The following is a 26,058-nucleotide window of genomic DNA, read 5'->3' as shown; positions in this document are numbered from 1 at the left end:
GTTTAATAATCTATGAACTACCATGGGGAGAAGCAGCAACACAGGACCAAGCTAGCACAGGTGAACACAGTGCTGCAGCAGTTATTACTCGCGAAACTTTTAGTGATACTTCTTTGTACGGGCTTGAGGAGTAAGGAGGGAGCTAACCCGGTTCCGGTAATACTGCCAACAGAATGGAAATGAAATCTGAATTGAATCGATAGTATGATCGATCGATAGGAATTTTCTAAACCTATATTATCTTAAGCCAAACACTGTGTCACACAACCCCCTGCGGGTGGGGGACGCACATGTAGAATACACCTGCGGTATCCCCTGCCTGTCGTAAGAGGCGACTACAAGGGGCGACCAAGGGATGATTGAATTAGAACCATGAAACTACTCTTGATTCGTACCATCATGCGGGGAACACCATGGATTGCATGTACTTGCGAGTAGTATCACTAAATTGGTACGAAATAGATTTGTGATTAGTTGCAGTAAAAAGCCTGGCCTGGTGGATTCCAGTACCCGTGCGTCGTACCCATGTGAGCAACACCGTGGGTCTGGGCGTAGCCTGTGAGTTGTACCGCTATATGAGCGGCACGGTGGGTCAGCGTTGCCTGTGATTGGTACCCACTCTGTGAGGAACACCACGGGAATACCGGCTCCCGTGACTAGTACACCTAGGTGAGGAACCTTACCGGTTTGCGTTGGCTATGAGTGGCGCCATTGTGTGAGAAACACCATAGGTCTGCGTTCCCTGTACGAATTTCAATACTTGTGAGTAGTACCATCTTGTGTGGACCACCGTGAGTCTTCGCTACTTTTGATCAGTTCCCCAAAATGACAAATACCATGGTTCTACATTACTCGGGACATGTACCATTCTGTGGGGCCTTAGTCGTGAATTTAGCACCCCTTCAGACATCAAGCATCATTGTGCTTTATAAATGGTCCCTTGGTCAGTAATACTCTAATTAACTACCTTCTTTTTGAGTCTGATCCACTGTTTTTGTTTTTATGTAGGGTTCATGTCCATCCATTCATTCTTCACGACATTTTTATTTTATTTTAGTCAGTGGATGAATTTGAATTTTTTGTTATTTCATTTCGTACCATTAGGGGCAGATGACCTCGATGTTAGGCCCTTTAAACAACAAGCACCATCATCATCATCATCATCTGTGTCACACACACATTTTATAATATTTCACGATGTGAATCTTGTTCCCAGCATGAATTTCATATTTTGGCTTTGCTGTGTAAACAACAGTACTAATACGTACAGTATACGCCAGATGTCTCATGACGATTCATAGATTGTTTGTCAAAGGTTGCCAATACGAATCTCGAAGATTGCCGAGGTCTACCGATTCAGCACTAGGGAGTCCAGGTATCACTAAAAGTTTCGCTAGTAATAAAGCCCGCTCAACAGTGCGAGTACATTATCTCTCCTACTGTCGCTGCTATCATGGAGAGAGTGACCAAGCTGTGGTTGAAGAGCTAAAACATACAATAAGTTTAAATGAAAATGTGCTGAGTGAAGTGAATACTGATATTTTAAAAAGCGGGAAGCGGAAATGAACTCTGTTAAAATGAAATGAGACCCCGGTGGGACGGGCGGAAACCAAGCGTTTAACTCAATCCTAATGATATCGATCAATCTCATAGGGTAGTCAGAAAATCTCTAGATTAGGGAAAATTCGGCCTATTTTTCTTTCTTTTTACAATTTTTTTACGTCACACTGACAAAGATAGGTCTTATGCCGATGATTGAACAGGAAGGGGATAGTGTTAGCAAGAAATCGGCCATGGCCTTGATTAACGTATAGACAAAGCATTTGGGCGGTGTAAAAATAGGAAGCCACGGTAACCATTTTCAAGGCTGCCGACAGTAGGGGTTCGATCTCACTATCTCCGAATGCAAGCTGACAAGTGCGTGACCCAAACTGCGCAAGCCACTCCTTCCGTATTCGTTCTATAATATTGAATTAGCTGCAGAAAGAGGGAAGTTGTGTTCAGGAACAAAAGGAAACTCGCCGGAAGCAGAATTACAATTAGAGAAGTCCTGACTTCGACGTGCTTCGAGATCTTAAAAGCCACATTAGCGCTATTTCTAGCTACTGGAGCATTCAGGACGGATTGTAACCGAACTGGGGAATACTAAATTTAATGGGACGAGAAGGAATGAACTAGAAGTTCTACACACGCTAGTTTCTCTGTTTTATGCCCATGATAAATCCTTGTTGCAATCTAGGCTTAACGTTCCCCTTAAAAATTCAGGAAAATCGAGTTTTAGACTGCACACTTAACAAATTACTTTCTGAAACCATTACAGTTTCTTATTTTAATTCAGTAAGTAACGTTTGATTCATTTCCTTTCACTTATTCATAATTCAAAATTATCTTCTTGTAAAGGTTTTGAATGATGTTACTTTTTTAACAAGTTGTTTTACGTCGCACCGACACAGATAGGTCTCATGGCGACGATAAGATAGGAAAGGGCTAGGAATGGGAAGGAAGCGGTCGTGGCCTTAATTATGGTAGAGCTCCAGCATTTGCCTGGTGTGGAAATGGGAAACCACGGAAAATCACCTTCAGGGCTGCCGACAGTGCCACTATCTCCCGGGTGAAAGCTCACAGATCCGTGCCCTTAACTGCACAGCCAAATCGCCTCGTAATGATGTTAATCGTGGCATTGGTAATATTTTGCACTTATATTTGGATCTTGTAAGTAGGCTGCACGTGGCGCCAGCCGCCTTTCCAATAACGCAGAAATACCACAAAGCGAGTCCCTCACACCAACCGTGACAAGTTTTCTTATAAGCTCCTCCCTTTAAACCCTGTAAATTACCTCCAGCGGCTAATACCCTCAGCCCATTTATCACCTATAATCCCAGTTGTCCACAACAGACTTTTTAGATAGTCATCTGTCTTGCCATCAAGGAGTTCTGCAAGTACAGTATTACATTTAAATCTCCAAAGAATACTTTCCGGAAGAGCTTGGCTGAAATAAAAACATTATTTGCCGCACGTGTGTAACCAGTAGACGATCTTCGGTGTAAAAAGGTGGACGTTGAGTGACATTTGTTTCGAATGGCCCCAGACCTAAAATAATTAAATCACCTAATTAGGATACATGTTCTTAGAAACAAATCTCGGGACGTAAAATGCATGGTCTGTATGATTTATAAACCATCTCATCCCTGAAGGTTGTTTTCCGTGGTTTTCCATTTTCTCACCTTAATTAAGGCCACAGTCGCTTCCTTCCCTATATTAGCCCTTTCCTATCCTATTATCACCATAAGATCTATCTGTGTGTAGATCGACTGTACACCCTCCGGTGTCTCCTAGTCTTCACAACGACCTAGCTCTCCGTCAATTTTAGCTATTGCTATGACTCTCTTGACCTGCTTTTGCCCTATATTCTGCTTAAGTTTTGTCCGTTCTGTTTGTACTTCTCTTTACAACATGTTTTAAACGCAGCCTTGGTGCTTTCTGTATGTTTCATCTTTATCATCAGGTTTGGGTGTCTATTTTCAGTTTGCTGTTGGAAACTCCAAGACGATGCCATGCTGGTAAAGTACTCGTCGAATCTCTCCCACACTTCTCCTGCATGTCCTGTACTGTATAAGACCAAATATCATCAATGGGTGACTGTGCTGTTTCTGTATCTCGTAGGTTAATGCAGTTAATCCTCGTAGTTTGTCTGTCTATTTTGTTTAATGGACGCCGTAGCTGGAGATCGCCATTGCTCACTCCGACCACTGCAGCAATGGCTGCTATCGCAACTTGCCCGTATAACATAATGAAGGCATCCACCTGATGGACATTGGTATCAGTAATGAGGTGTGGCGTTCCAGACCGTGCATCATCGACAAACGACATGCGTCCCCTGAATCGCTTGTGCCATGCCTTGACCCTTGTAACCGACATGGAGTGCTCTCCGTACATTTGTGCCATACTTCGATTAATTTTCGTTCCCTCACTGTTTCTGCTGTCAGGAAACGCTCTACACCCCTTTGCTCTTCTGTTGAAACCTGGATTTACTGTTTTCAGGAAGACTAGATGCAGTGGACGATCAACGCGTGTGCGTAATCGTTCTGTCATCACGTGGTGTGCACCCATGTCCCTCCAGCGGCAGTTCAGGACATACGCGCTGTTATAGGGAACGGACATTCTTCCGCAGGCGATTCTTCATGGAGTCGCGAGTGCCACTGATGCGGTACCAAACTTAAAGACGCATTTACTTCGAATTTCGATACATTTCTTGAAATCAGGTATTGTGTTTGGAAGTTGGAAGGAAGTTTTAGCATATAAGAAAATTGTTATGGAGTGAATCGATAGAAGCTCTGGGAGTAGGCTGTCCATATTTAGAACTCACTAACCGAGCAGGTGGCTGGGTGGTGTGGATCACGTAGCTACCAGCTTGCATTCGGGAGATAGTGGGTTCGATCCCAATTGTCGGCAGCCCTGGTGATGGTTTCCCTTGATTTCACATTTTCATACAAGACTGTACGTTAATTAAGGCCACAGTCGCTTCGTTCCCACTCCTAGCGCTGTCCTATCCCATCGTCGTCATAAGACCTACCTGCGCCGGTCCGACGTAAGAAAAAGTAGAACTCACTTGCCAAGTATGACTGAGATTTGTTTCGTAGCTAGGCGTATTTGTTTTATTTAGCACCCACTCAGATAGTTATTACGGTGATAATGGCATAATACAGGACTAGGACTTCAAAGGAAGTGACCGAGGCCTTAATTAAGGTACAATTCCAATATTTGCCTGGTATGAAAACGGGAAACCATGGAGAAATATCTGCAGAGCTGCCATTCTCTCTAAATGCAGGCTAATAGCTAAATGCCTCGAACCACGTAGCCAACTCTCTCGGTATTATGACTGACTAATTCGGATGAAACTTTGTCTACATTTGACGTAGTCCAAAGGAACTCAGAGCACCAATGGATAAGACGAGATTATGAATGAAACTAACGAACTAAACTAACGGAATGAATATTGAATTTTCACGACCGCATTTTAATCGAAACCGACTTTCAACCTATTAGGTCGTGTTACGTACATTTAGTACGTGTTGAAGAGATGTTAAGTACAGAAAAGATGGCCAACCGGACGTGAAATCGCGAGGTTGTGGGTTCGGATCCCAGTGGTGTCCGGTTGACCATTTTTGTTCTGTACTTAACATCTCTTCAACACGTACTAAATGTACGTAACACGACCTAATAGGTTGAAAGTCGGTTTCGATTTCTAAAGTAACGGAATATTTATTAAGTAATGGTCAGACTCAATTCATAGTGATTTCAAGGTAATAGGTGCAGAAATACATGTAGACGCGGTATTAGTCGCGAACACGGGAATATGGTACGGTTTAGTTCAGTCGTAGAATCTTGCCGACAGAACGCCTGAAGTTGAAATAATTTAAAGGTAAATACATGTGTAACTTCATTCTCACGGAATGTTCATCAGTAATGTACATCACCGGGCCAGTTGACCGTGCGATTAGAGGCGCGCGGCTGTGAGCTTGTATCCGGGAGATAAGGGGTTCGAATCCCACTGTCGGCAGCCCTGAAAATGGTTTTCCGTGGTTTCCCATTTTCACACCAGGCAGATGCCGGGCTGTACCTTAATTAAGGCCACGGCCGCTTCCTTCCAACGCCTAGGCCTTTCCTATCCCATCGTCGGTGCGGCGTATAGCCACTAGAAAGAAAGGGAATGTACATCCGTTGTTTTGCTTTGAAATGGAACTGAATAGCGATTTAATTCTTCAGGGATCGGGCTCGATCTTCTCAATTGCAATTATTATTAACACATAATCGCGATTGGGAAATACCCCGGTGGCAATAATCACTTACAGTAGTGAAATAATAAAGTTAAAATATATTTACCTAACAAGAGTACAACAAGCAATTCCATTGAAAGAAAATAACACAAGAAATATTACTGGTTTAACACTCTAAATCCAGAATCATCATATAAATTCACACAAAACTTAAATATTTCCAGTGCTTAACACTTTCTTTCTTTCTTTCTTTCTTTCTTAATCTGCTTACCATCCTGGTTCGGTTTTTCCCTCGGACTCAGCGATGGATCCCACCTCTACCGCCGAAAGGGCAGTGTCCTGGAACTCCAGACATTGGGTCGTGGGATACAACTGGGGAGGATTACCAGTACCTCGCCCAGGCGGCCTCACCTGCTATGCTGAACAGGGGCCTTGGTGAGGGATGGGATGATTGGAAGGGATAGACAAGGAAGAAGGAAGGAAGCGGCCGTGGCCTTAAGTTAGGTACCATCCCGGCATTTGCCCGGAGTAGAAGTGGGAAACCACGGAGAACCACTTCCAGGATGGCTGAGGTGGGAATCGAACCCACCTCTACTCAGTTGACCTCCCAAGGTTGAGTGGACCCCGTTCCAGCCCTCGTACCACTTTTCAAATTTCGTGGCAGAGCCGGGAATCGAACCCGGGCCTCCGGGGGTGGCAGCTAATCACAGTAGCCACTACACCACTACTACACAGCTTAACATTACAACACTGTCATATAGAAATTCTGACGTGCCTTAAGTGTTTAAAAATTTTAACTATGACTTACAACAACAACAACAACAACAACAACAACAACAACAACAACAACAAGCAATTCCATGGAAAGAGAATATTACAAGAAGTACTACTACTATGACGTCTAAATCCAGCATCATCATATCCTAAATCCCACACAACTTAAATCTTTTCCAGTGCTTAACACTAAGAGTCGGCCTGTGGTGTAGGGTTAGCGTGCCTGCCTTTTACCCGGAAGCCCCGGGTTCGATTCCCGGCCAGGTCAGGGTTTTGTACCTGGATGTAAGGGCTGGTACGAGGTCCACTCAGCCTACATGATTAGAATTGAGAAGCTATCTGACGGTGAGATAGCGACTCCGGTCTAGAAAGCTAAGAGTAACAGCCGACAGTATTCGTCGTGCTGACCACACGACACCTCGTAATCTGCAGGCCTTTGTGCTGAGCAGCGGTATTTTATGCAGATGATCTGTGCTGCTTATGTAAAAGGACTTTTCTAGTGGACTGTTCAACTCTCCCCAAGCTGGCTTATTCGTGTAGGCATTATACATGTCACTTAACCGTGTTCGTTTCCTTTTAGTCTCTCACCCAAGTTTTTCTATCATGCTTGTCACACTACTTCTAGGATTTAAATCATTAAGCACGAATCTTGCAGCCATTCGCTGTACCATCTCAAGTTCTTTAAGAGGAGGTATAACTGAAATTTGAAGGATTTTGTCGAAATATATCAATGTTTTGCATAACAAAGTATCTCAGTCAGTGGCGTATGCTGGGATCACGACGTGGGCTACCACTAAACTTGGGTTACTCCTTTTCGATAGTTGGTTTAGTGAACGTCAAGCCTTAAAAGCGCTTTGAGCTGCAGCCAACGGAGAAGCCCGCTGTGTTGTCAAGGCTGCTTTACAAGCTACTGCCCTGGCCCCTGTCACTGTCAATACTCAACACCTGATCAGTGAAGATGGTAACCTAAGGTTTAGCAAATAGAAGTCCGGCTTTGTGGCTAAATGGATAGAATGCTTGCCTTTGGTCCGATGGCCCCGGTTCAGTTTTCAGAATCAACCCCCTCATACAGTTAATACTCCTGGCTTGGGGACTGGGTGTTTATGACGTCTTCGCCATTCATTTTATCCTCATTAGGTCACCACCAAACCTATACAGATGTCATGCACCATTATTAATATTATTATTATTATTATTATTATTATTATTATTAAAAAATAAAAATGTTGAAACCAAGCTCGATAGCTGCAGTCGCTTAAGTGCGGCAAGTATCCTGTAATCGGGAGATAGTGGGTTCGAGCCCCACTATCGGCAGCCCTGAAGATGGTTTTCCATTTTCACACCAGGCAAATCCCGGGGCTATACCTTAATTAAGACCGCAGCCGCTTCTTTCCACTTCCTAGACCTTTCCCATCCCATTGTCGCCATAGGACATGTCTTTGTCGGTGCGACGTTAAGCAAAATAGCAAAAGAAAAAGACAATGTTGAATTTTACAGCGGTCGCACCTATCGTTCACTGGTTAATTGGCATCCTCAGGAGATCAGTGGTGGTGTCCAACCCATGATCATGGATTCGATTCCAACCAACAAAAGAGAACACTAAACCTGAAAGACTACATTTCATTTTAGCAGACCTACCGATAAGAATAAGTTCATATTATTCCTATAACAGCAGCCTTGCAGTGTCCTCCTACAAGGATGTAGAAGTAAACGGGAGTAAAATACCAGCACTCTGTAATCTATATAATTCAGAAGGATGAAGTGAGGAAGTATATACGATGAGTAACGCATTGTTGATAGTTAGCAGTGGCGATCTGACGGACCGAAGCCTAGCAAACCTATTACCGCAGGTCCCCGCGCCTGTCAGGCATACAGCAGCAAGAAGAGTGCGGTGAGTCGAGGGGAAGAGTCGAGAGTCTGGGCTGCAATATCAGTCTCCGAAGCCTTGTTCTCAGAAATACGTGCGACGTTTTTTCTCATTGCTTTCAAGGTATGTAATGGAAAATGTGTCAGATGCTTACATTATAATGTGTTTTAGATTTCCATCGTTCGCATTTGAGATTTGGGCTTCACGGTAGCCTTGGTAGCCCTCAGTATACGCCACTGATCTCAGTACATGCTGTACCAGAAAATAATAAATTATTATCCATTCCGATATCAATAATGCTAGTAACAGTTATAACAGGACAGTTCTGACGTGAGGACATGGTTGTAATTTTTTCAAGTGTTGTTTTCTCAGTTTCACATTTTAGTACTTGTTTCTGTGTACAAAATGCTCCTCGTGACAAAGTTTTCCTCATGACATGTACAAAATATATTTACAAGCTGTGTTATATGTCAGGATTAACACAGTATGTATAACAGCCTTATTTTTCATATTTAATTAGGGCCATGCCCTTCAAAATGATAAAATTCATATCTTAAGAATTAAAAATATATTGACCGCAATAATCTTTACAGAATTATAAAATATATACCAAACTTTATTTGTACATCCATAAGGTATATTTTTACTAAATTTTGTTTCATTTCTCACACAATTGTGTCACTAGGAACATTTCATAATGCGCGTAAAAATTGTATAAAAAGAAGAATAACTCCAATACTAAATGACCTGAATGAATGAAATTAGGTAGTCAGTTTACTAGTAAGGGTCGATGTATGGGACATACATTTCATTATAATAGATTGACAACTGTAGAAGTTTGAAATTTCAGTCATATCTCCCCTTAATAAGTCCTGTTTATCCCATACGGCTCCTCCATATTCCAGCACTGGGCTAATGAGTGATATGCATAGCCCTGCGCCTTCGTCTGGAAAGTGCTGCCCTTTAGCACACTTATCATGAAGTGTAAGAACTTGTACGCTCAGAAATTACAGTACACTTCCTACGTGGGTGACCCATTTTAAATCTCTCTTTACGTGGGTTCCTGGGTAATTGCATGTCTCACTCTCTGCCAGAGCGTCCGATCCAAGTCCCCTTGCCTATGTTTCATTTCCAATCTTATGAGATTGTATTTTCCAGAATTTATTTTCATTTTGTTATCGAGTGCCCACTTATTGAGAGTATTTACATCGGCTTGTAATAACCCATTATCGCCAGCATTCTGTATTTTTCTGTATATTATGCTGTCATCCGCAATATGCATTCACTTCGAATTTCGTTCGGCAGAACGTTGATAAACGCCGTAAATAGGAGTGGCCCTGTAACAGTACCCTTCCCACCTTCACCCGCTGCGTGAGGTCTGTCAAACATTCTCGGATCCACAGAACCACTCTTTTATCACTATTTGCTTCCACCAATTTTTGGATCAGAATGTCGTGTGGTACTACACCAAATGCTTTGGCAAAATCAGTTACAATAGCATCAACTTGCACACAGTTGTCCAGTGACTCGCTAATATCTTGAAAGGCTATAAAATCTGGCTCTCACAGGAGAAACCTTTTCTAAAATCATGTTGATGGCCATTAAGCCACGAACTTTCTCCCATTGTTCCCTCAGGTATTCTGAAATGAGATATTGCATTTGTTTGCATACAATGGACGTAAGGTTATGGGCCTGTAATTGTCCATTAGCAGCCTGTTGCCCCCTTTAAAATCGGGACTACTGTTGCTTACTTCCAGTCATCTGGAATTTGTATATTGTTGAGAGGCGCAGAGAATATTATTTCCAATAGCTCTACCTCCCAGTTTCAGAACCTCCCCATCAATATTATCACGCCCTGTCGACTTTTTTCCTAATTTTCTAATTTTCTTAATTCTGTCCTGAATTTTTCTGCGGCTAATTTTGAAGAGAGAACTTCAGTGTTATCGATAATGTCTATAGCCAGGCTATTCTGCTCATTAAATGCCTTCTCATACCAATCATTTAACTCATTAGCTGTTAGTAAATTGTCAGTAATTACATAACCTTCTCTGGACATTGTCATTAATACAGCACGGCCAGCTCCCTTGCTTTTCCTAATACAGTATACTTATATAGATTTTTCCACGCATTTTCTCTGGGAGAGATTGTACCTTTCATCTATTTGTCATGAGCAGTTTTCTTTCCAGAAGCGAGTTCTTTGGACTGCTTGTGAAACCTATTCATATGTTCCGAACTAAATTGCCTTTTGTTGTACGCTTTCCTTACTTTCCTTTTGAGGCTCCTAAATTTCCTATTGTGGTATTCCGGATCTGGGTTACTTTTTAGTAGTTTAAGGGGCACAAACTGTTTAATAGCCGTATTAATAATATTAACGAAATTATCACAAATTATATTTATGTGGCCGCCTTGTGATACCCAGCTGGGAAATATTTGTCATAGAAACTCTTGTAATTAAAAGAGGTCTTCTTTACTACACTGGTATACTTTTATTTTCTCCTCATTATCTAGTTTGGTGTTTAAGGGATATCTAATATTTAATTCTGCAGCAGAGAGGTCGCTAATTTCTGGTACTGCCATACAGCTGTGTAAGTCATCGAGTCTTACAAGATAAACATCCAAAGTGTTGTTTCGTCTAGTAGGAAAGTCTACTAATTGGCTAAAGTCACCGTCCCTAATTAGCTTGTTACCAAGACATGCCTGTAGCCCCTTCCCGCAGCCTCGCCAGACCAGGTTATGTCCGGAAGATTTAGGTCACCTGCAATTATAAAACTTTTCTGCGCATTGTTGCCTGTACATCTAACATCGTACAATATATCGAGTACCGAGATGTTGTTACCATGTGCCATTTATATTCCTACTATTTGAATGTGATTGGCATTCCCTTGATCCATGATTTTAACCCCATAGCATTTCGTGATCCTCATCAACCTATTTTAAAAACTTCCTATGTTCTTTGGCACATGGATAAGTACTCCGCCACATCTAGACTCTCGGTCCCTTCTATACAGAGTGTCCCACTTAAACCTTTCACCCCAGATGTATTTGGAACAACAAGAGATATTGAAAAATGACTTTCACAGGCATGAAGGCAGGGAAGGGGTTAATTAAAGTTAATACTATGAGCCAGTCAAAAACGTAGGAAAATAGTATTTTCAACATCAACTTACGTTTTTTTAAATGGACATTCTTTATTATTTCGTGCGCAATCGTTAACATGAAAAATCACATAAGTAATGGCGTTTGTTTCATCGCAATAGGTCAATTACATCCCGAGATATTGCAACGTGAAGTTGACGCTTGAGATAAACGAAACGCGCAGCAGTTGCACTTCCGAGAGTCAAGCGCGAAACTCACGGTCCTCTTACTCGCGATATGATTGCCGTACTACGATGCGACAAGCGCTGCACTTAATGCTATTTGCACTGTTATCAAGAGGGATGAAAATAAGAGAAGGGTTTCCTGCCACAGAAAAAGGATATGTAAATAACGGTTTCTGTCTTGCGTGTTTTATTTACCTACACAGTACATTGCAGTACTCTGTACTTACTACTTCAGAATGTACATAATTCGTACAACAAAGTTACTGTAACGAAATTCTCTTATTTTCATCTCTCTTGATAGCAGTGCAAATAGCATTATGCAAATAGCATAAAGTATAGCGCCTGTCGCATTGTAGTACGGCAATCATACCGCGAGTAAGAGGACCGTGAGATTCGCGCTGGAGTCTCGGGAAGTGCAACTGCTGCGCGTTTCGTTTATCTCAAGCGTCAAATTCACGTTGCAATATCTCGTGATGTAATTGACCTATTGCGATGAAACAAACGCCATTACTTATGTGATTTTTCATATTAACGATTGCTTACGAAATAATACAGGGTGTCCATTTAAAAAACGTAAGTTGATGTTGAAAATACTATTTACCCACGTTTTTTTGCTAGTTGCTTTACGTCGCACCGACACAGATAGGTCTTATGGCGACAATGGGACGGGAAAGGGCTAGGAGTTGGAAGGAAGTGACCGTGGCCTTAATTAAGGTACAGCCCCAGCATTTGCCTGGTGTGAAAATGGAAAACCACGGAAAACAATTTTCAGGGCTGCCGACAGTGGGGTTCGAACCTACTATCTCCCGAATACTGGATACTGGCCGCACTTAAGCGACTGCAGCTATCGAGCTCGGTTCCTACGTTTTAGACTGGCTTATAGTATTTATTTTAATTAGCCCCTTCCCTGCCTTCATGCCCGTGAAAGTCAGTTTTCAATATCTCTTGTTGTCCCAGATATATCTGGGGTGAAAGGTTTAAGTGGGACACCCTGTATATAATGAAATCACTCTGATTTACTTTGCTACTATTTACATTCCCATTCAGCCATGACTTTGTACAAATGACAATATCCACATTGATAAACTTTATATTCCCATGTAATGACGACGACGATGATGATGATGATGATGATGCTTGATGTTTAAAGGAGCATAACGTCGAGGTCATCGGCCCCTCGTGTGATACAGTACTTCGTTTTACCTCTCTGCGCATCTTCAGACCTCCTAATGACGTTGTTTTCTGTTTGTTGTACTGTTCGCTATAAGTTGATCCGCGGATAGTTTGACCTCCAGAAAAAATTGTTTTCGCCATCTGATTGCGTCGAACGTGTGTAATAATTCCTCACGGTCCCATTGTCGTTCAATGACCCATTCAGTTTCTAGAGGCATGTGGTGCCAAGGTATTGATATTTTTCAGCTATATTTGCTTAAGAGTGAAATATTACGATCAAAATGCAAAGTGGATGAAAAGAGAAACCGTGAGATACTAGAGAATGGATTCATCGTGCAATGAAGATAAGCTGAATATGGGGCTATTACAAACAGCTGCTTAATGATAATGATAGTGAGACATTTTTCTTAATTGAGTTGTAAAGAAGGGAGAGAAGATATATTTTGAATAATAGCTCGCCAATTTATATTATTATTATTATTATTATTATTATTATTATTATTATTATTATTATTATTATTATTATTTTGTTGTTACCGTGGTTTGGTGGATCAGCAGAGGTGAAAGAAGGTGGCGGGGTGAATGGGTCTAACTACCAAATCAAAGTTAATTTAAAACTTTAACAAAGGTTATATTTTCTGAGTTTTAACAATTAATAACAATAAAAATCTAACAACTTTTGACTAGGTGAAGAAACAAGACTAAGAAGGATCCAAGATTTCAGAATTATAATACTTTTGAGCTACAAGCCCCTAGTTTTACAAGTTTGAGCTTCTAGCTCAGCATTACCAAACAATGCTTTGTTCAAAGGGCATAAATCCCCTAAAACATGGAGCACCAGCTCCGTAATTTACAATGTCAAGCCTCCTAGGGGCACTTTTACAATACTAAAAAAGAGCTGACACACACTCAGTTTTCAGGCCTATTCAAGGCAATATCAGACCTTACAATAACTTGCCATAAAGGCACAATTTACAAAAAATAAACAGGGGTACCTCGTACCCAACCTACAGGACCTTCGTGTAAAAGAAATAACGGTTAAATAAATGGCCTAAGCACAAAATGGATGGAGGCGAATACTTGCACTCCTCTATGCAGCTTCTTCAAACCTAACAGGCACTAGGCCGATGAAACAGGGGCTATTCCCAAACTATGGAGGTGACCTGTCTAAGAAAGAAATTTAAAACATTAAGTAAGGGAAGAAAATCAGTTACCAAAACGTAGTCACCTCAAAACCAAAATGAAGGGGAGCTCGAGAGAGTAAATCACTCTCTATCCCCGAATTACAGTTACAGATTGTATAAGTTTTTACATAAGCCGACAGAACTTACATTTTAGAGAAAAAGGTTACATATTAAAGTTTCGGACCTTTCCCGCGGGTTAAACTGCTGAGCTAGCAAGAAATAAGATGTTAAACGGCCATTACCCTGCTGAAGACCTGCTGCCTGATGAAAGAGGCGACACCCGCCTCCTGCTTCACATCCGCACACCTAGATAGACGTTGATCAAAATGGCCAAGAGTCGTAAAAATCAGCAGTTTATAAACCCTCGGGGAAAGTTCGAGACCTTTCATGAATAAAACAGCCACACCCACTCAATTTTATTGGGTAGCTTGAAGTTACACACCAAATCGAGGAAGAAGCCTGTGATTGGTAAGAAATTAATTACAGAAATTCTTGATTGGTTAAATTCAAAACAGGCGGAAAGAAAGGATAAATATTGCCAACACAAAAATGAATGAACGAAATTTAGTAAAGGAAAAACTTATGAAAACAAAATTACTTCTGAAAGGTTCTTTCACTTCGCACCAGGGTGCATGTTCATAGTTTTTGTAGTGACCTCTATGAGAGAATGTCCAAACTTCTTGACGAATGGAAAACAAAAACAAGTAGGATTTCACACAGTTCAGGAAACTTCACCATAAAAAAATTACGGTAGTGACATCTTCTGAGAAAATTTACAAGTTGGTCCAGTTTTAAGTTGAGAGTTCCTCCTGTAGAGGAGGTTTTATTGGCACAAGATTTAAAAGTGCGGCGTAGGGGTGTACCTTCCGGTACAATTATTATTATTATTATTATTATTATTATTATTATTATTATTATTATTATTATTATTATTATTATTATTATTATTATTATTACGTATATTTCCGTTAAGGTACATCCCGATGGCAATGTCTTCTTACATTAGGAAACTTTCATTATATTGAGTCTGATTTATTTAGTATTGCTATGTATTTACTAGTTCCTCCAAGTACTGACGCTGCCCTGATGGACAGATTAAGAAACACTAGTACATAAAATAAAATACAGTCTTCAAACTAATTAAATCTACAGTCTTATTACGACGAAATCATCCTTACAATATATATATGGTTACATGATAACTGAATCATTCATGAAAAGCCATACAAAGAGTTCCTCAGATGGTTATGGAACCCTTCGGTGTGCTGACTGTGATGCCGTAACGGCCTTTTATCTAGGTCAAACTGTCGGTAGAACTGAACAAAATTATGGGTGATACCATAAGGCCAATTAGCCAAGATATCCGACAACTTGTACTTTCCTTCTGCAGTAGGAAATGGTAGCGTTGTAGATGCTACACTGATAGTTGTGGACTTCAGCTGGTGGTTCTGCATGGGTCTCGATTATTGATGAAAGGTGAAATACTCGTATCCATCCCATGCTTTTGTCTCGGAACGCTATCAAGTATATTACCCTAGTGCTGCCATATTCGGAGATAGGATGGACCTTTTCATACGCGGAATAGTTCTTCCACCTCTGCAATTAGCAAATGCATTCGATAACGTATGGCGTTGCGCAGGGTTTCATCATGCGTAAAAGCTTCCGAGATGTGATCAAGGGTGTCCTTCTCGCTGAAACAGTGTCTGCAGCGGTACCGTCTTAAGATATGCCCGGAACGGCTCTTAGGGCACTCAGATTCCCTGCTTCATTCCACTTACCGTTCCTTAAGGCCTCAGGTTGACTGCGAGACGTTCCTTGTACAGGGCAACTCCCGTTTCGAGGTAGTGAACAACAGTTCTCAAACTCACGTTCACGGTTCTTTACTAACTTCACGGCCACTGATATCACCATTTTCTGTGTCTGTGTCCCTGTTTGTATGGATGCTGAACTTCTGTTGACATTTTTGCAAATCTTGGTCATTATTGCTTGTATTGTTAACATTTTTAGTATGTGAATGAATACTTCCCATTTTGTTTCAAACAGTCCAATACCTCTGTACTTTCTGTTTGAATAGATACAGTAACCTACATTTAATACAAATAATAATTTTAATTATCCATTACCCGATTACTGAAACAAGAAATTAAATGTAGGAAAAAAGCGAAGAAAACATAAAATAAATAAAATATACAAGAATTACATGACGGAATAAAAATACATCAAAACAAAAGCAAACAAAATTCTTGTAAATAAAAATTACTTACGTGCAGTGTAACCAAATAATTGGGCCGGACTGAGTGGCTCAGGCAGTTGAGGCGCTGGCCTTCTGACTCCAACTTGGTGGTATTTGAAGGTGTTCAAATACTTTAGCGTCGTGTCGGTAGATTTACTGACACGTAAAACAACTCCTGCGGGACAAAATTCTGGCACCCTCGGCGTCTACGAAAACCTTTAAAAGTAGTTAGTAGGACGTAAGAACAATAGAATGATTTGATTTATTATTATTATTATTATTATTATTATTATTATTATTATTATTATTATTATTATTATTATTATTATTACCAACTGTCCTCCTGTGTGGTGTAGTGGTTAGGGTGATTAGCTGCCACCACCAGAGACCCGGGTTCGATTCACGGCTCTGCCACGAAATTTGAAAAAAGTGGTGCGAGGGCTGTAATGGGCTCCACTCAACTTCGGGAGGTCAACTGAGTAGAGGTGGGTTCAATTCCCATCTGAACCATCCTCGAAGTGGTTTTCCGTGTTTTCCCCCCTCTCCTCCAGGCAAATGCCGGAAAGGTACCTAACTAATGGCCAAGTGCACAAACCCTGTTTAGCGTAATCAGCGTTTAAGATTCTTCTTAAACCTTGTTTAAATGAAACTGCGGAGCATCATTCCTGATTAATACGTTAATCCCTGATTATTGTCGGTTAAAGTTAAACAGTCAAGTTCGAGCGGTTACCAAACATGAACAGTGATTAGCAGTGAAGGCAAAATGGCTGCCAGATTTGGAGATGATTTTGAAGATGAACTGTTATATTTGGAATATCTGGAGCAGAATGGAAATGAGCGCGAAAGTATAATAGTGGAGAGAGCTGATCCTTTTGAAGAACTTAGTGATAGCAAATTTTTGGAAAGGTTTCGCTTATCTAAACAGTTTCATTTCTTCTGGAAACAATGCAAAATAACCTACAGTTTCCAGCGCAGAGAAATAATCCTGTTTCTGCTATCAACAGACTGCTCACTGCATTGAGGTATTATGCTACTGGTTCCTTTAACATAATTGTAGGTGATACTACAAATATACACAGAACAACAGCAGCTCGGATTATACACGACGTGAGTAATATTTTAGCTTCCTTCAACCAACGCTATATTTATTTCCCAACATCGCAAGCAGAAAAGAGGGAGGTAATGGAAAGCTTTTTTAATATTGCTAGATTCCCTGGTGTAATTGGAACCATCGACTGCACCCATGTTCGCATCAGATCTCCAGGTGGAGAAAATGCCGAGATATTTCGGAATAGAAAAGGTTATTTTTCCATAAACTGTCAGACAATAAGTGACAGTAATTTACTCATGAGATATATTGTAGCTAGGTGGCCTGGTTCTGTCCACGACAGTACAATATTTCAGAACTGTAGTAAGAAGTCACAATTCGAGAGAGGTGAAATACAACATGGTTATTTATTGGCAGATAGTGGATATCCGTGCAAGCCATTTCCGTTAACACCTCTGCTGAACCCGCAAACCAGAAAAGAGCATATGTACAATAGGGCACATATTAAGACAAGAAATACCGTAGAAAGACAGTATGGTGTATGGAAGCGGAGGTTTCCTGCTCTTTCTGTTGGTCTGAGGTGTGAAGTCCATAAAGCTCTAAATATAATTGTTGCTACAGCAGTATTGAACAATATTGCAATTTCAACAAGAGAAGAAAACCCTCCGGATGATTTAATGGTTCAGCACATTATCGAAGAGCTCCAGCAAGCTCGAGGTCCTGATATCGAAGATGGCGAACAATTAAATCCAGTACACCAAATGTACATAAATGATGACAATGCTGGCAAAGTGCGCCAGGCTTTAATAAATGGTCATTTCAGACGAGTGAACTTTATTAACTTTTAGAAAAACCACACACTTTAGCAAATTAGTATTCTATCGACCGGTCACACTCCTCACCGTCCTAACCTACTAGCACAAATGAACCTGACTTTTACAGAAAATGAAAATAAATGTACGCTAATCTTAACACTCTCTGCTTTACAAAACCCACTTAGTTTGGCCTATCTTCGTTCTTGTTCATATTTTGCCAGTATTTTAGTTTTTCTTTCACAATGTTTAGTTTTAACTCTTTTATTTCCATTTCTTTCTCATGTTTCTTTCTCATTACTTCTAACTGATAATCCAACACTGAAATTCTTCTTTCACAGGCATCTGTAATTTTGTCTCTGGGTGTTGAGAGTCTACGCGGACGAGATTTAGCTCTATTTGATAATACAGTATCAGCTGATGTTGAAGGTTGTACTGCTGTATGTGAGGACGGTAGGCATGCTGGTTGAGGCAATGAATTTATGGGAGGTTTGAGTAAGGGATTCAGTGCTTCCGCTTGACCTTGACTTTGAGTACAAGTTTCTGCCGCGTCAGCAGATGGTGCTACTACAGCTGGCAGTGTTCCTGTTTCGTGTGCTTCAGTTTCGTTACATCTTTCTTCCAGTTCCACGTCATCAAACGGAAGGATTAAAACTGAAAAAAGAAGAAAACGTGTAATTATTATGTTCAGTTGGAGGTTAACTGTTAAATGCCCGATACAAATTGCATTAGTGTACTGTGTCCATACACTTACCTTCATTCACATGTCCTTGGTATAAAGCATCTGAGTCATGAGCGTTCATAAGTGGTGTGATAGTCGGTTGTATTAGGGCCATAACCTTTTCAGTAGTTTTAGACAATGTGGGCTTAACGTTACCACCATCAGTTGCTTTCATCATCACTTTATTGTCTGCACATATTTTTCTTGTCTTCCTTTTCATGTTCTCATAACAGGTCTTCAAATTTCTTGCACTCCTGCAAGAGACACCTGAAAAACAAAACAAAAACAAAAAACAGAACTATAACATGCTGGAGAGATAACACTATTTTGCTTTCACTATTTATGAAATTAAGGAGCATCTACTTTTTATTATAGTTATGTAGTATTGTTTTTGAAAATAATCTGAATTTAGAAGGCTTTAAACCGCAATAGCACAGATAAATAGAATTATAATATTCGGGTGTATTAATATTGTTTTTTCGTACAATTTTACGGGAATAAATAAACCCAAGTACTTTTAGTTGTAGTTTTGTAGTACTCGTATTGTACAGGAAATAATCTGCCATACTATATATTCTGTTGACCGATTTTCATAACCTAACTCGAAATACTGTATTAATTCACAGTAGTACAGAGAAATATAATGCTTACCTGTAAGAGAATTGAATTCTTCTGCGATTTTCTCCCATGTTTCACGTTTCTACTTTAATGTAACTCCATCTGTCTTTTTATTTTCTATGACATCTTTGTGTCTGATCACTAATTAAGCCACAATATCGGTTTCAAAATCCGAAAAATTGTTCATCCATGTTTCTAATAAGTACTTCCAGCTTCCAGCAAAGAATAAATTAATATTCTTCCTTCTTCTTCTCCTTCTTAAGAGGTGTAGTTCTAACAAAAGTAACACGAAATCATCGAAGCGCGTTCACTATTCTTCGCTACCAAGTTAAACATCAGGGTAGTGTTTAATTCTACTGCCAGCTAAACATGCTTAACTAAACATTGATTAAGAATGGTGCACCACACTTCCCTCTAACCAGTCCTTCAATTTAAACCATGTTTACGTACACACTGGTTAGCTGAATCTTAAACGAAGTCGGTGCACTTGGCCATAAAGGTCACGGCTCCTTCCTTTCCTACCGAGCTCGATAGCTTCAGTCGCTTAAGTGCGGCCAGTATCCAGTAATCGGGAGATAGTGGGTTCGACCCCCACTCCCGGCAGCCCTGAAGATGGTTTTCCGTAGTTTCCCATTTTCACACCAGGCAAATGCCGGGGCTGTACCTTAATTAAGGCCACGGCAGCCTCCTTTCAATTCCTAGGACTTTCCTATCCCATCGTCGCCATAAGACCTATCTGTATCGGTGCGACGTAAACCAAATAGCAAAAAAAAAAAAAAACCCTTCCTTCCCTCTTCCTTGTCTATCCCTTACCCTGTTCAGTTTATCAGGCGAGGTATTGGTCCTACTCCCCAGTTGTATCCCCGTCCCAAAGTCTCACACTCCAGGACACTGCCCTCGAGGCGGGAGAGGTGGAATCACTCGCAGAGTCCGAGGGAAAAACCAACCCTGGAGGACAAACATAGAAAGAAAGAAAGAAAGAAATAAAGAAATAAAGAAAGAAAGAAAGAAAGAAAGAAAAATTCTTCTTCTTCTTCTTTTGCTACCGCACTTTCCCACACCTGTAGGCTCGCGGGTACGAACTGTGTCGCACGTACGGATTTGGCCCTGTTTTTCGGCCGGATGTCCTTCCTGACGCCAACCCTACATGGAGTGATGTAATCACTGTTGCGTGTTTCTGTGGTGGTTGGTAGTGTAGTATGTTGTCTGAATACGATGAGGAGAGTGTTGGGACGGACACATACACTTAGTCCCCGAGCCAGAAGAATTAATCGGAAACGATTAAAATCCCCGACCTGGCCGGGAATTGAACCGAAGGCCAGCACGCTGACCATTCAGCCAATACTTGGAACATAAAGAAAGGTTATTACCAAATAACTATAAGTTACCTCATAAGAAAACACGCGAAATTCATAAAATATACCCCTTGACTTCCAAACAGACAAATGCCGTGTCCAACTGAATATTAAATTCCTTATTTTATCTGGAACCTCAGTCAAAAACGATGCGCCTGACATTTGCAGTTATTTTTCTCCACATCACATCTCATGACTAAATAATAATAATTTCGTGTGGCTATTTCTAGCCGAGTGCAGCCCTTGTAAGGCAGACCCTCCTATGAGGGTGGGCGGCATCTGCCGTGCGTAGGTAACTGCGTGTTATTGTGGTGGAGGATAGTGTTACGTGTGGTGTGTGAGTAGCAGGAATGTTGGGGACAGCACAAACATCCAGCCCCCGGGCCATTAGAATTAACCAATGAAGGTTAAAATCCACGACCCGGCCGGGAATCGAACCCGGGGCCCTCTGAACCGAAGGCCAGTACGCTGACCATTCAGCCCACGAGTCGGACATCTCATGACTTAAGATTATGTTTTCTTTTGTAATGATACTCATATAATCTAATATTTTGTTTAGACCAGTCACGTGATGCAGAGAGTACACCACGAGTTCGATACCCGGCATTTACAAGGCTTTAAATTCTGAACTGAGGACGGAAACGGAGTTAATTCAATCTCGTGTTATTTGTTGAGGTGTTGTCTTGCGGCAGCGGACTCTGTAAAGTAAGCCGAGTAATGCACTGAGGCTAAACTATTGAAACACTTACAGGGCCGATGACCTTCGATCGATCAATCAATCAATCAATCAATCAATCAATCAATCAATCGATCAATCAATCAATCAATCAATGAATCAATCAATACTGATCTGCATTTAGGGCAGTCGCCCAGGTGGCAGATTCCCTATCTGTTGCTTTCCTAGCCTTTTCCTAAATGATTTCAAAGAAATTGGAAATTTATTGAACATCTCCCTTGGTAAGTTATTCCAATCCCTAACTCCCCTTCCTATAAATGAATATTTGCCCCAGTTTGTCCTCTTGAATTCCAACTTTATCTTCATATTGTGATCTTTCCTACTTTTATAAACGCCATTCAAACTTATTCGTCTACTAATGTCATTCCACGCCAACTCTCCGCTGACAGCTCGGAATGTTAGGCCCCTTAAAACAACAAGCAAGCAAGAAGCACTTATATCTGCAGGCCGTCTGGGTAGGCTGTAGTCGTCTTACTGTTTCGTGTTACATCCCTTCATAGACTAGTTTTGTGTGGTTCCGTGTCTCACCCTGTCCTACGTTAACCTCTTCATATCCATCCAAATATTGCATCCTACATGCCAGGTAGATTAGCTCAAACGGTAGAAAACTGGCTTTCTCAGCTGCAGTTACCTGGTTCGATCTCGGCTCAGTACTGTGTTATTTGAATATCAGCGTTGTGCCGGTAGCTTAATGGAATATTGAGGAACTCCTGTGCGACGAAATTCCGGCACCTCATATTTTACATAAACCGCAAAAGAAGTTAGTGTGACGTATATCTAATGACATTATTGTTTTATCATATTACTAATGTGACCTGTTTCATTTTCCTGCCTTGGCCTCCCCTCCTGTTCTTCCCTCTAAAAACAACTGATTTAGTTTTGAGTGTTCATGATGTACCCTATCAATGCATTTCCTAGATTTTAACCTGTAGGAACACATTTTCAGTGAATACCAGTTACCTTCATAAAACACACTGTAGCACAGAGAAAAATTGATTGTGTGGTTAACGTAATTTACTCTCTTCTTTGCAGAGCGTCCGGCGAGCACATGAGAAAATGGTGAGCGGACGAGTATTTCTCACCTCTGGTGAATTACTGGACGTCAGCATCAACCGCAGTCCTCCAGCCTACGATAATAATCCAGAAACGGAAAAACGCAAGTAAGAAAATAATGAGATTCTGCACATTAAATTAACGAATTTCCTGCTGATTATATGTCGGTAGATTATTACGCTATATCAGTTCTCAGTTGAACAACAACTGTTCGTAAATTTAGACACTGAAAAATATTAATTATGTTCGTGGTTGAACGTTGGAATTTAATCTTAATTAAGATTCCTTTCTAGAAGAAACTTATGGAAAGTTTAGATAAGCTACTTAATGAGGTTTGAGCCACGTTTTTGAGATGAGGATTTCTTACACATTTTTTTTTTTGCTTTACGTCGCAATGGCACGGATAGGTCTTATGGCGACGATAGGATAGGAAAGGCCTAGGGATGGGAAGGAAGCGTCCGTGGCCTTAATTAAGGTTCAGCCCCAGCACTTGCCTGGTGTGAAAATTGGAAACCACGCAAAACCATCTTCAAGGCTGCCGATAGTGGGGTTCAAACCTACTATCTCCCGGATGCAAGCTCACAGCTGCGCGCCCCTAACTGCACGGCCAACTCGCCCGGGTTACACATTCTTACACTCTGATGTATATACTTTGGGAAATCCATGTCGAAGGATCTTGACATGACTTCAAATAGTGATGCTATAAAATGTGTCCATCGGATTTCAGCATTCTGTAAACTGTCTAACTAAACTCCATCATAAGCCAATGTTTGCATTTGACACCGTCCTCTCTCCCTCTTCTACAACTCTTACTTTGAAATCATGTAGTGCAGTGTCCAACCATCATCTGATAGGTCGCTTTCTACTTCCTTTGCCTTTTATATCTATAGGACTGATACGGCTATGGGGAAAAGTAAACTTTTATGGATAAAAAATAGCTCATTTCGTTTACTTGTTTATTTACTTACAAGAATATTCTTTCCCTGTTTAACCTGCTGAGAAATAAATAATTATGTATTCTGTTCATAAATTTATCTGAGAGACCGTGAGCAAGTTGACCATGCGGTTCGGGTCGTGAAGCTGTGAGCTTGCTTAGGAGATGGTACGTTCGCATCTCACCATAGGCAACTCAGAAGATGGTTTTCGGTGATTTCGCAATTTCGCACTAGACAAATTCTGTGGCTTAAAGGCTCCGGCTATCGTACCGATGCTAACAGTTCCCCATCCTTGCGTCGCCGCGGAACTTCAGTGTACAGTCGAACCTGTCCTAACGGACACCCTTATTCAGCGGACACCTCCCTATACGGATTTCTCTCGGAACCGATTTACATAAGAGAAGTGTTAAATTGGCCTCATTTAAGCGGACACCTCGAACTCCGGACAGCGGACATCGCCATTTGTCCCGTCCACTTGACTTAAGCGGACACTTTACACGTTGCAGGACAATTTATTACGCCGAACTACATGCCATCCTTTCTTTTAAAACCATTCTTCAGACATAAGGAAATCCCTTTTGAATATTTGTACTATTTCGAGTGCGAGGGGAGAGAGTGTACATCGGAATGCAGTTCTACCTAGTGGTGTATTGGTCTATTCCGAGAATTCTAATTGTCCAGAAATGCTGCCAGAGACTGTTGACTCACAAGTTACCTGGGGATTTTCGTCCCTTCTTGCATCATTCTATTCATAACTCGGATTATCGCTGATAAGGTCGAGCTCAGGTAGTCAACTTGAGAAGGAAATGACAGCACAGGCGCTAATTAGTGAGACAGAAATACCGTAGCAGTTCAGTTGTCTGTTAAATATGAGTAACAATGGACGATCGTGTTTAGATCTCGAGGCAAGAAGAAATGTGATTATAGAAAGTGACAAGGGACTTTCACTGAGAAAGCTTGCCGAAAAATTCAACTGCGGGAAAACTCAAATAAACACTGTTGTGAAGAATAGAACTGAAATTTTAAAGGAGTGTGAGGAAAATAGGAATCGAGGAGTGAAAAGAAAGCGGGAGTCAGTTTTTTCAGAAGTGAACGTTGCGGTATACGAGTGGTTCAAGTGTGCTCGAGTGAAGAAACTGTGTGAGTGGACCAATGTTACAAGAAAACCCTCGAGAAATCGCAAATAATCTGAAAGTTGAGAATTTTGTAGCTAGCAGTGGTTGGTTAGATTGTTTTAGAAAACGTCATAACGTTAGTTTCAAAACAGTCTGTGGAGAAGGTGGTGATGCTTCTGCGACTAAAGTAGCGAATTGGAAAGATAGGTTACCAGACATTTTGAATAGTTACGAACTGAAAGACATTTTGAATGTTAATGAAACTGGTCTGTTCTTTAGGGCGATCCCGAAGAAGTCACTGGCTTTGCCGAATGAAAGTTGCAAGGGTGGGAAAATTTCAAAAGAAAGAATCACCATCATGTTTTGTTGTAACGCACTTGGTGAAAAGGAAAATCCTCTAATAATCGGTAAATCCTTGAGACCCAGGTGCTTTAAAAACATGGACTTAAATTGTCTTGCTGTCGAATGGCATGCGAATAAAAAGGCATGGATGACGTCAGCAATATTCGAGAATTGGTTCCTAGCTTTGGATTCCAAGATGAAGGCCAGAGACCGTAACGTGATCTTATTGCTAGGTAATGCTACGTGCCATCCAGAAATACGGCTTTCAAATGTAAAACTCTTGTTCCTTCCACCCAATACCACTTCTCATCTTCAGCTATTGGATCAAGGAATCATTCAAGCATTCAAATTAGACTATCGTAAGAGGGTTTTACGGTCGTTAGTGGCACACATGGATGAAGAAGATCAATGTTGGCGATGCAGTTTCGTGGACAAAGGCAGCCTGGAATGCAGTCAGCGAAACCACAATCAGGAAATGCTTTGCAAAATGCGGCATAGTTAATTCTACAGTTGAAGAACAAGCAGAGGTAGAGGTTCGAAATGAATATGATGAACTTCAGACTTTATGAACGACAGCTGGATTGACGTATGATATTGAAGCCGAGGAAGAGAATATTCCTTGCTGTGACGATCTCGAGGGCGACTGGCAGTCCCGACTCCAGGATGCACTTTACGGTAAGCTTTCTGTGTTATCTAGTTATACAGTAATTGTGTGGTGCACGTATCGTAAGGTCCATGTTTGTTTGCACCTCAACTCCTCATTCATTTTCTTCTTGTGATAGACAGCTTCTTATAAGTTAAATTTTCAGCTTTCATTTAATTCACTGCACTTCGTAAATATTTCTAGCTATCCATAGCAGCCTTCATTAGTCGTACAAGAGGACCATTTTGAATACAGTAAAACTTGTTATCGTTTTACAGAGCCCGAATCAGGAACGAAAAGTGACGATGACGGTGAGGCGGAAGAAGAACAAGAAGTTCTGACAATGAGGCAA

At 41.0% G+C, this 26,058-nt stretch overlaps 1 protein-coding gene across 5 annotated transcripts in view; it reads left to right on the top strand.

Annotated features, from left to right (window-relative positions):
* CDase (neutral ceramidase) overlaps window positions 1–26,058 on the top strand; it is a 1,004,245-nt gene that overhangs the window by 526,436 nt on the left and 451,751 nt on the right. For all 5 annotated transcript variants that reach the window (XM_068225499.1, XM_068225500.1, XM_067137831.2 and 2 more), the window contains exon 5: window positions 22,651–22,778. In XM_068225499.1, the coding sequence (XP_068081600.1) occupies window positions 22,651–22,778 (128 nt within the window). The remainder of the gene's footprint in view (window positions 1–22,650; window positions 22,779–26,058) is intronic.

Source organism: Anabrus simplex, chromosome 1 (assembly GCF_040414725.1).
Source record: "Anabrus simplex isolate iqAnaSimp1 chromosome 1, ASM4041472v1, whole genome shotgun sequence".
Classification (NCBI taxonomy): Eukaryota; Metazoa; Arthropoda; class Insecta; order Orthoptera; family Tettigoniidae; genus Anabrus; species Anabrus simplex.
This window is presented reverse-complemented; position numbering and strand designations above follow the sequence as displayed.